Source organism: Podarcis erhardii (genome assembly GCF_964252035.2).
Source record: "Podarcis erhardii genome assembly, chromosome: 2".
Classification (NCBI taxonomy): Eukaryota; Metazoa; Chordata; class Lepidosauria; order Squamata; family Lacertidae; genus Podarcis; species Podarcis erhardii.
In genome coordinates this window covers 39415985-39428005 of record NC_138498.1, presented here as the reverse complement: position 1 = coordinate 39428005, position 12021 = coordinate 39415985, and the positions used below count along the sequence as shown (strand labels likewise).

Sequence of the window (12021 nt, the reverse complement as noted above, 5' to 3'; positions counted from 1 at the left end):
CCTGACATGGCAGCTCTCCTGTCTTCCTAGGAGCCACACCATTTTTTGTGGCCATTGGCCCCTTCCCCTGGCTGCTGCAGAGCCAGACCCAGTTTTGAATTCTGGCAACAAATGGTTGGTTGCTGATCCACACAAATCCATTACAGGTAAAATTATATATGGCAATATAATACCGCAACTAGATAGGAAATGGAGGGGATATAAATCTTGACTTCTGTTGCCATTTGAACCAGTTGAAGTCAAACTGTAAGACTATCTAGCCTCACTTTTGAAACACAGAATGTGTGGCAATTATTGTGTCCTCAATGCAATTTCCATGTGTTCTATCCTGCCTCCAGTATCATATCAAGTCATATATCAACTTTTCTCCTTACAGCTTTTTGTTGGAGTCCCAGTTCTTAGAAAGCGTGGGACTTTCAAAGTAGAGGAAGAGATATCTGACAAAGTCCCTTCAGGCCTAGTGATGAATGGTGTGATTAAACAGGAGCTTTCAGGCCAGAAAAATGCACCCAGTGAAAATTCAGAAGTGTTCCTCAAGGACTGTGTTTGCAGTGAAGTGAGAGACTTGACCCTTCAGTCATGTACCCAAGTCCCTACATTTGCTGAGAGCAAGAATGGTGAGTCCTTTTCCTAAGAGATCAGAGAGAAAGAGATAAGATGCTCTGAATATGGCAGCAAGGTGCATACATAAATGCAAAAGTATGGTGCTACTTTGGCGTATGGTGAGATACCTACCTTTCTGATAAAAAAACTTTATTTTTTTTTTTTTTTTATAATAATTTTTATTGATTTTACAACATAAAGAAAAAACAAAACAAACATAATGCGACTTCCCCAAACCTCCCCTTCACTGCATCCAAATTTCAAAATTTTTAGCAATTCTTCATCCCATTTTTATATTTAATTCTCTTTAAAAAGAGTTTCTGCTTTATAAATTTCGATTTATAGCTGTAATTCTTAGTGTCCAATCCCCTGACATCTTAACATTCCGAAATTTTACAACAATTTTTAAGATAGATTTTAAATTTTTTCCAGTCCTCCTCCACTGTCTCTTTCTTCTGGTCACGGATTCTGCCGGTCATCTCTGCCAGTCCCATAAATTCAGTCACCTTGGTCTGCCATTCTTCCAGAGTAGGTAGTTCTTTAGTCTTCCAATACTTCGCCAAAAGGATTCTTGCTGCTGTTGTTGCGTACATAAAAAAGGTCCTATCTTTCTTTGGTACCAATTGGCCGACCATGCCCAAGAGAAAAGCCTCCGGTTTCTTTACAAATGTCCACTTAAGGATTTTCTTAATTTCATTATAGATCATTTCCCAGTAGGCCTTAATCTTTGGGCAGGTCCACCAAAGGTGATAAAAAGTTCCTTCACATTCATTACACTTCCAGCAATTGTTATTGGGCAAATGATATATCTTTGCAAGCTTGACTGGGGTCATGTACCACCTATAGATCATTTTCATTATGTTCTCTTTCAGGGCACTACATGCCGTAAATTTAATACCTGTGGTCCATAACTGCTCCCAGTCAGCAAACATAATATCATGACCAATATCTTGTGCCCACTTAATCATAGCTGATTTAACCGTTTCATCTTGTGTGTTCCATTTTAGCAGCAGATTATACATTCTAGACAGATTCTTAGTATTGGGTTCTAGCAATTCTGTTTCTAACTTTGACCTCTCCTTCTGAAATCCTAGTTTTCTGTCCTGCTTAAAAGTTTCATTAATCTGGTAATAATGTAACCAGTCTCGGACTTTAGGTTTCAATTTCTCAAAACTCTGTAGTTTCAGCTTTTCACCATCATATTCTACAATTTCACAATATTTTGGCCAGTCTGTATCCATGTTCAATCTTTTTACCGCCTTAGCTTCCATTGGTGACAGCCACCTGGGGGTTTTACTTTCAAACAAATCTTTATATCGATTCCATACATTATACAATGCTTTCCTGATAATATGATTTTTAAAATTTCTATGTACCTTTACCTTGTCATACCATAAATATGCATGCCAACCAAAACTATTATCATAACCTTCCAAGTCCAGAATGTCTGTATTCTCAAGAAGTAGCCATGGTTTCAGCCAGCAAAAAGCTGCTGCTTCATAATAAAGTTTTAAGTCCGGCAGGGCAAAGCCCCCTCTATCCTTTGCATCAGTCAAAATCTTAAATTTAATTCTGGGTTTTTTGCCCTGCCAGACAAATTTAGATATATCTTTCTGCCACTTCTTGAAACAGTCCATCTTATCTAAAATTTGCAATGTCTGGAACAAAAACAACAATCTCGGCAATACATTCATCTTGATTACAGCAATTCGGCCTAACAAGGAAAGTCTCAGTCTTGACCATATATCGAAATCTTTCTTCACTTCAGCCCAGCATTTCTCATAATTATCTTTAAATAAATTCACATTCTTAGATGTTAAGTTCACCCCCAGATATTTTACCTTTTTAGTAATTTCCAAACCAGTTTCTCTTTGAAAACTATCTTTTTCCCCCACCGTGAGATTTTTTTCCAACACCTTTGTCTTGTGTTTATTCAATTTAAAACCTGCTACCTGACCAAATATTTCAATAAGTTCCAAAACTCTTTTTGTACTAGTTTCTGGCTGTTGTAGTGTCAAAACTAGGTCATCTGCAAATGCTCTTAGCTTATAATGTTTAGTTCCGACCTGTATACCTTTAACCAGCTGGTCTCTTCTAATCATGTTAAGGAAAACCTCCAGTACCGATATAAACAATAGAGGGGAAATTGGGCATCCCTGTCGTGTCCCTTTCTCTATTGGAATTTCATCCATAACCATACCATTTACAATAAGTTTGGCCTTTTGCTCAGAATAAATTGCACTTATACCATTTTCAAAGTTCTTGCCTACCCCCATTCCTTGGAGATTCCTCTTCATAAAGCTCCAACAAATATTGTCAAAGGCTTGATAAAAAAAAACTTTAAAACTGCAAGTTGTGAGGAAAGAAGTGACTCATAAATCCTGACTCTGTCTTCATGGGGCTGCCCTTGAAAAGTATCTGTTGGTCCCAAGTAATGTTGTCAGAATATTGTCTGGGACAGGTCAGTCAAGGAAATCATTATGTACCTGTGTGATCTGCATTTTCTGTCACTTTGCTTCTGGGCTCATTTCATGATAGAGTTTTTTTGCTTTAAAGGTCCTAAGCACCTTGCTGCCTTTTTTATTGATTAATTTTATTGGATGGTTTCTGTTAGCATTTTAATGGTTTTGATTAGTTTTTTTTTTATTGTTTACTGCAATGCATTATCATAGAATCTTTCCCCACCTAAGCCAACCTGGACTCTTTTTGTGTGCCCCCTCCATGAAAGGCCCAGAGGGGGGTAACACAAGAACAAGCCTTTTCTATGGTGGCTCCTCATTTGTGGAATGCTCTCCCTAGGGAGGCTTGCTTGGTACCTTCATTACATTTTTTAGGTGACAGAAAATGTTCCTCTATAACCAGACCTTGGGCTGATTGAACATTCTATGGCCTTTTTCTATGTTTGTGGGATGGGGTTATTGATTTGTGTTTGTTTTATTATGTATTTTGTGTTCTCATTTTGTATTTTTATGTTGTGAACCACCTGTGATCTTCAGATAAAGGGAATAATAATAGTAGTAGTAGTAGTAGTAGTAGTAGTAGTAGTAGCAGCAGCAACCACTGTGGTGTGCTTGCAAGAAGATAGGGTATACATTATATTTAATAAAATAAAATTGCATGTTATGTATGGACCATGCGCTAGATTGAGATGAAAGTAAGTGTAACTGCATAAGCGTACACTAGAGTTCAGAGGATTCAGCGTAATTATTCTTGAAAGTGAGCAGGAGTGATAACCTTCACTCACCGGGATGGCATACGTTAAGGTTATTCATGCTGCTGGCAACATAATAGTCTTTGTAATGGAAAGGTTAAGAAGTACTAGTCAGTTTTGTACCATTTTGATTGCATGAGCTAGCAGATTTTTGAATTTACCTAAATATTTCAAGGACACATCCTACATTGTGTTTGCCTTTTGTTTTCCTAGGGCAGTTTTTAAAGAAGCTAAGTTAGGAATTTGTGGTCTTGGATGTGGAAAAACCAGGTTCATAACTGGAGTCTGCTGTAGGTCATTTTGGCTGCAATCCTAGGCACACTGACCTGGAAGTAAGCCTGACTGAACCCATTGCAGAAGGTCCCAGGTTCAATCTCTGACATACCCACATCAGGCTAGGTGAGACCCTTGCCTGAAACCCTGGAAGTGTAGACAATCCTGAGCTAGGTGGTCCAATAGTATAAAGCAGCATCCTATGTTTCTCAATAGGACTCAATAGGAGTCACTTCTAAGTATAATCGTATAGAAATGATTTTTTTCTTAAGTTATAAGAGTGGCATAGTTGTTCTGCTCCATGTTCCTGCTCTTTTCCATGCCAATCCATTAATGGTGGGATGGAGTACAGTGTGTGTGTGTGTGTGTGTGTGTGTGTGTGTGTGTGTGTGTGTTGGTGTCTTTCCACTGTCTTTTTGCTTGACCTGCCTCTTGAGCTACTTAGGCAAAAGAGAGGATACAAATGTGGTGAAACAGACTCCCTCCAACTACATATTCCCTGAATGAAAAACAAGAAATTGTAAGTGTCCATCTGGTTTGAGTTTAAAGTAATGTGCAGAAAAGGTTGCATGTTTTCAAGGACCTTGTGCCTAAGTAGTAGATTGTACCACAGTTTATTACACAAATTGAGCTTTTTATTGCTCAGCTTTGTTGATCTGCCAGTTGGGATAAAGAACACAACGTACCCCATGGTCCCTATCAGGGAAAATTAGAAAGCATTCAGTTCTGCTTAAACTATGAAGTATCAGGGAAAGTTGTAATTAAATCCAGAGAGCGAGTGCCAGACATGCCAGTTAAATCAATAACTATTTTGGAAAAATCTTGTAAGTTAATCAATTGGAAAAAGACAAAGATGTGTGAGTCCAAAACACCAGCAAATTACAGTTCTGAGAAGGTGCACGAGGACTGAATCTTAGTACGTTTTGAGAGTAGACCTGGACCCCACTAAGGCTTTCTCCATAGGCAAGCAGCCTCTGTGACATGCATGTGTTTCAATTTAAATCTTTATTGCGCTCAGAGTGTGCTTATTAAATGATTATCTTGTCCCAAGATCATTTTAGCCTTTGTTCCACATAACCAGGTAGTAGGTGTATGTGTAGGGAGATTTTCTGCATTAGGTTTGGAGCTCAGATCAAATAAATACTGCAAACAATGTATTGAACTCAGGTGACAACTAATCCCCTGATGAGATATTGTCCCGTGGCTTGAACTTTGCAGCCGGGACTTTAATGCCACTTAAATCAGAATGTAAGAACTGAAAGAATTCCAGGAATGTGGTGATATAAATTGTATTTTTAGAGCTGTGAATGACTTGTGAGAGCGAAACAGCACGGTGACTAAAGATAGCACAAGTCAGTTTTTCCATGATTTATCACAAGAACTTTCACCCTAAGTAAAAGTCATTTAATGTTGTGATAGCAGCACACACAGGCTGGCAGGATTTCAAACCAAGTCATTCATTGCATATTTTGTCACAGGAAAATGTTTCCATAACATACTAGAACTCCAAACTGCATTTCATCTGCATACAAGTGCCACTTGAGAGCATTGCCTAGAAACATCAACGAAGCATGAGGTAAATGGTTTGTAATTCTCCAGTGGCCACAGTCTCTTAAAAAATAAAATAAAATCTACAGAGTCATTCCCCTTCATGGTCCTAAAATACATCCCTCGGCTAGTTTTCAATACAATCAGTTAAAGATCTTGCGTCCTGCCATGGGTCAGCTTGATTCTAAGTCAGAGATCTGATGGCTCAAGTTACTGCACAAGAGAGATGTTGCCTCCGAAGCATCTACCGGGATCAACCTATGAAAAGCCTGAGGAAGGGCCATAGCTTAGGGGAAAGACCATAGACCATTTGTTTTGCATGCAGAAAGTCTCAGTTTAAAACTCTAGCATCTCCAGGTAAGTTAGGAAAAGATTCCCTGCCTGAAGCCCTGGAGAGCTGCTGCCAGTCTGTGTAGACAGTACTGAACTGGATGGACCATTGGGCTGACTCAGTATAAGGGAGCATCCTATGTTCCTATGCTAGGTCAAATCACGCAGTGTCTTGTATGTAACAGCGGACGTTTAGCATGCAGCTGAATCTTCCCGTAAGGAATAAGCCCCACTGACTTCAAGGCATTCAACTAAATTTTATTCAGAGTAGACCAATATAAAGTAATGGTGCTAACCTAGGCATGTTCATTAATTTCAGAGGTAAAACTTAGTTGAATACTACCCAAAGGATTTGCTTCTCAAAATAAATGGTTAAGTGGTTTAATATGCACTATAAATCTGGATCCAATCCAATGTTATTGAAGGGTTTGCAGTTGCTTGCTTGGATCGATGGAGGATAGCAAGGGCTAAGTGTGTGTTGAAACAAACACAAAGGTAAAATTTACATCCATTGCTCTGCTACTTTTGCCTCTAGCCCTTCCCACCATTGAGCCGTGGCCCTTGGAAGGCTGTCCAAGGCTTATGAAGCTAGCTTATTCTAATAAACCATAGTCAAGACACAAAAACTACATTTTAGTGTTCAGACTTAGGACTAAACCATGGTTAATTGAAAATGAATGTGAAACAAAAGCTTCTCTCTGTTCCTCATGGTTGAGCCACGAGGATGAGGGGAGCACACAAGCTGAAGGTTGTGCATGAAATGCTAAACCATAGTTTAGCATTGCATCTGAACCCAGGTCATTGTGATTCCTATAGGACAACAGTCTGACATGACAAATCTTTAGAGCAATCCAGGTCAGTCATCTGAATCAACCCTTCTTTGGATAGAGAATAAAAGGAGGATGAGAGAAGAAACAGTTTATTCTTACAGGGTCCATGTCTCATAAGCCAGGCTGGGCTGCTGACTTCTGTGCTATGACTAAACACACTAGAGGAGAACAAGTCCTTTGTGGATTAGAGGTCTGTGTCAAGGACTGTGAATGGCTATTGTTAGCTGCGTAGTGACAGCCCTGAAGCCCAAGGTGACTGAGGATTTGCGACAGTTAGAGCAATTCTAACCCCTTCCCCAAGACTCTTTATATGAATACGACTAATGTAGCCTCTTTCCCCACCACTTAAGAGCCCTGCACATGTTGCACTGCTGTGCTTGCAAACCGCCAAAGCAGCTTTCTGAAAGGCTTGTGGTTACTAAAAGGATGTTAATAAAGCGGGAAGAATCATAATAGTGCAAACATGACAGATTCCTTCCTGATGGACGCACACATCCCATAAACATAATTGTCACTGCAGGGTTCTTGCCAGAATTCCTGAAGGTGTTTTCAAGTGAACTGCAGTCTTACTGCTAAGGCTTTTGGGGGTTGGTGAGCAACACTCATCTGTTTGCAATTGAAGACCAGTTTGCAAATGCACATGAAGTGGCTGTTAGGTCAGTCGCTCCTTCTCTTGGAATAGAAATAATGGCATCCTCTTAATACAAATAGCGCAAGTGCTTAATTTCTAAAATGAGAGGTGCCTTAGCATCATACGCTTGGGCTGTCATTCCGCTTGTGGGTGCCCTTGTGGCTCCAGTGATGAAAATAAGACACACTTTGTATGCTCAGAAACACTGTGTTTAATTATTACTCTGTAAATGTCAGGAGTCAGGCATTGAAAAATGGATTCTGAAAATGGATTCTGGATTCTGAAAATGGATTCTGGATTCTGAAAATGGATTCTGGTCATGGATATCTCCTTCTCTTAACCCTTCCCCCTCCCCTCCAGTGTTAGAGCTTTGGTATAATCTTTGGAAACGCACTTTATTTTATATTATATTTGCTACTGCGAACTCTGGATTAAATTATCGTTCCCAATATGCTAGAAAGCACAGCCCTAACCATATAGACGTTCTGTAGTCCAATAACATGAAAATATGCCACGAAGAGTATGCCTGCTATCTTTGGTGTTTTCTGCTCTGCTCTTCTTTTAATTCTCCACACATCTTAAATCTGCAATCTTATCTACACACACACACACACACACACACACACACACACACGTAAGCTCCATTGGATACAATGGTCTGACTTCAGAGCAAAAATGCATAAGATCGCTCTGCAAGTAGATATGTTATATGACATAGAGGAGCTATGGCTGTTTCCTCAAAAGTACAATGGTACTGACAACTTGTCATACATGAAGAGAAGAACTGTTGTTTTTTTTATTTAGAGCAATATATAAAACTGCTTATTTAAAAATCTAAACAGTGTGTTTAAAGCAATATAAAACAATTCTCAATAATATGGAGATAAAATTGGCAAAATAAGTATATGTAACAAAATTATTGCACTGCTGTTTCTGAATTACAGCAGGTTTCACATATAGTGGTGGTAGGGATTAAAGCAGAATTTGTTTCAGTTGCTTTGTGGGTTTGTATCCCTGGCACAGCACCAAAGGCAAGATGCGTGGTATATATATAAACCAGTGGGGTGGTCACTCGGTGAAGTTCAGCAAAATATTACACCTGCCCATTTATTTTTCATTGTTTTTTGTCAGGATCTAGGCTGCCAGGTGACTTGAACATTTAGGGCAAAAGTGGATGTAAGTCTGTAAGGCAGGTATGCTGTGGGCGTACCTGCCTTACAGACCCTCCAAGTGTCTTTGTTTTCAGGGGTGTCCCTGATTTAGAGAAGTCATCCCAGTTTCTGATTTGATCCCAGAATGTCCCACTTTTCTTTAGGATGTCCCTATTTTAATTGGAGAAATGTTGGAGGGTATGGAGTTATCCCCCCTCCGCCATCTGAAGGCAGTCCTGTATAGGGAAAGTTTTTTTAATGTTGTTGTTGTTATTATTATTATTATTATTATTATTATTATTATTATTATTATTATTTGGAAGCTGCCAAGAGTGGCTGGGGCAACCCAGTAAGATGTGTGGGGTATAAATAGTAAAATTTTCATTATGGAATGGGACGTCCCTATTTTCATCGGAGAAATGTTGGAGGGTATGGCCTTATCCACATTGGGTCAATAAACCTTGTTTCAAAGAGAAGTCATAGCAGCACAAGGTTGTGTGCAAAAGGTTCCAGGTTTAGTCTGTGGTATCTCCACTTAAAAGGAGCAGTAGTAGGTGATGGCAGAGTCACTGTGATGCTGGGGAGCAACTACCAGTCAAAATAAACAGTAGTAAGCTGGATGGAAAAATCATTTGACCAGTTAAGGAGCTTCCTATGTTTCTATGCCTCTCTTGCTCTTCCTCACTTCCTTCCTTCTGCATTATGGAACTTATTGTTGCCACAAGCTTCTTTCCCATGCTGGCTCCAATACTCTTTTGACCACCAAGTCTACATTCAGTTTTCCTTATTTGGTAAAGAATCTAAAAGTGGCCTGATCCCACCAGGTACCACTATGCAATTTAGAGGCAGGTGCAAACAAATGGGAACCGGATCCCTCCATACCTGCCCAGCTTCGTGCACACTTTCTCTGAAGCACCGTAAGACCACTATTAAGAAGAAGCTCCTGCCAACCTAGCATTTCGAAAGCACGTCAAAACTGTCTGCAGACAAACATCGGCTCCCTCGGCCAGTAAAGCGAGATGAGCGCTGCAACCCCAGAGTCGTTTGCGACTGGACTTAACTGTCAGGGTTCCTTTACCTTTATTGTGCTAAGTATGGCAAGGCAGCCCCGGCAAAGAAGCCAGGAGATTAAAACTTCATCTCTTTTTAGTAGCCGCAAGGCATTTAGCCCATTGTATCTAAGCACATTTAGCAACTCTGTTCTCTTTTGCCTTGCTATTCCATTTTGTCCCAGCAGACTTTGAAATGCGCCTTTGGCTTTTTCCTGATCAGAGTGCTCTTCTCCCTTAGTCTCGCTTTTATAGATGGGTCGCATTCCTTTGTGCTCCTAATAATCGCAAATCAAGCAAACTGGGCCAAAACGAGTGTGCCTCTACTATCGAATGTCAAAATATGATCAAGCCTGGCAAGCCTCCGGCAGAGCATTAAAAATAGCTTACTAAGTTACACTGTGAAAATCACTAATATAACAAGACTTGTGTGTCTGATCCCATTAATGGGGGAAAGCTAATATGGTGATTTCATGCAATACTGATGGAAATCAATAAAAGGATATTTTGGGGGGAAGAAAGCACGCAATTCTATTATTTAAGGCATTTTGTACAAAAAGTTAGAAAATAACATTTAACTTGCATGTCTCTTGTCCAACTCAATAAAAGTTATTTTGCATTGTTAAGGCTTTTGCTCCAGTTAAACTAGAATGAGACTACAGAGCAGTTCGGTTTCTGGGCTCACCCTTCTCAGTCATGCAGAATAGTCAATTCCAAAGAGATTGGCGGGGGGGGGGGGATCTCTAGTGCATTTTGCTATGACTTCTGATTAGTACAGTTGGGCCCAATGGATTTATGTTGTATAGATTAGAACATGGAGCCTGGCTTTTGGGTGAGGATAGGGGTGTTTACCTATGGTTATTTTCTGCTAAGAGAGGAATTAGCATTTGTTTTCTTGCTAACATTTGTGAAAATTTCCCAATATTGCTGAATATCATGCTTCATCAGTAGAAGAGTCCTTAGACTAAAATCTGACATATGAAGGAAGCAGAAGGGCAGGAGTAGTAAAGGGCATACTGTGTATCAAAATTTTCCATATTCTGTGTCAAGAAAACTCAAACTCTACAAATAGAATGAATTATGCTAGTGAACTATTTTGTTCTAGGCTTGCTTTGAGTTTTGTTTCATTTTAGTATTGCATGATCTCTTTTGCTTCCAAAATCAGTTTTCAGATAACATTCACAGGGACTCAATGAGAAGGTGAAAAGAAGGTTTGAGAATTGGAGCTGGAGTGGTATTGGGACAGAAACTTGGAGCTTTGGTTTGGAATAATGAGCTCCCATTGCTCGGTCCCTGCTCCTGCCAACCTAGCAGTTCGAAAGCACGTCAAAATGCAAGTAGATAAATAAGTACCACTCTGGCAGGAAGATAAATGGTGTTTCCGTGCGCTGCTCTGGTTTGGGAAGCTGTCTGAGGACAAACTCCAGCTCCCTCGGCCAGTAAAGTGAGATGAGCGCCACAAACCCAGAGTCATCCGCAACTGGACTTAATGGCCAGGGGTCCTTTTACCTTTTTTAAAGAGGCTAAACAGTGCATCAAGGTGCATCTCCTGACTAGTAGATGCCTGCCCAGATCTCATCTGGATTTTAAAAATTCACACCTATGGCTTCCATATTCTCAAGCTTATTCTGCAACCTTGAGGGCTGGGAACTTGCTTTTAAAAATAAAGGTGAAAGTTCTGAACCTTGTACCAATTTTCTGTTTGCTTAGTAAACTGGCAGATGTGCTGAGTACACATGGCCCTGGGAATAATATGCTTAGAAGCTTGGGAAGATGCTAGAATGCCTATTGCTTATCACCTATCAAAGATATGCATATGTGATCTCCCTATCACATAAACTCCAGTCATTATCTCATCCATTTCCTTTCACCCTTTCCACATCACAAATACGCCCAATGGTTCCTGTTGCTCAGTTTCCAGTGGCATTGCCTTACAGTTTTACTACCAACACAAGTCAACCATCTAGGTGGCAGATAGACAGCATAATAATGTGCTGTGAATAATGTGCACTTAACAGTACAGTGGTCTGAACTGATGTTCTTCTGGTCTTTTGAAAGAGTGTGTGCAGGTAGGATTTAAACTACTGCAGAACTTTAAAGCCCTAAATGTCTAGGACCCAGCACACTTCCTTCTGTGAAGCATAATGAGATTGGGATCAGTTCTCTCTGTTCAGGAAATAAGATATTTGGGAACAGCATCTATGGCATGCTCTCCCAAGTGACACCTTTCAGTCTTTGTCTTTGCACAGTTTTAGGCTATTGCTGCTGAAGCTTTCATAATCAGCCTGTCATTTGACAATCAGGGGACCTCATACATTAACAATGCTAAGACACCAATCTGGCTCTTATTTTACTGTTTTAGTGTAACTGTTTCATTCTGTTGGACAATGTGTTA

General features: G+C 39.9%; 1 protein-coding gene across 4 annotated transcripts in view; it reads left to right on the top strand.

Moving 5' to 3' along the window:
* Positions 1–12021, top strand: part of MYOCD (myocardin) — a 230458-nt gene that overhangs the window by 134548 nt on the left and 83889 nt on the right. For 3 of the 4 annotated variants that reach the window (XM_081848660.1, XM_081848661.1, XM_081848662.1), the window contains one exon: positions 377–617. In XM_081848660.1, coding sequence (XP_081704786.1) covers positions 464–617 — 154 coding nt within the window. In that variant the 5' untranslated portion in view covers positions 377–463. Of the gene's footprint in view, positions 1–376; positions 618–12021 lie in introns of those variants that run through there. The other variant, XM_081848664.1, reaches the window with a different exon arrangement.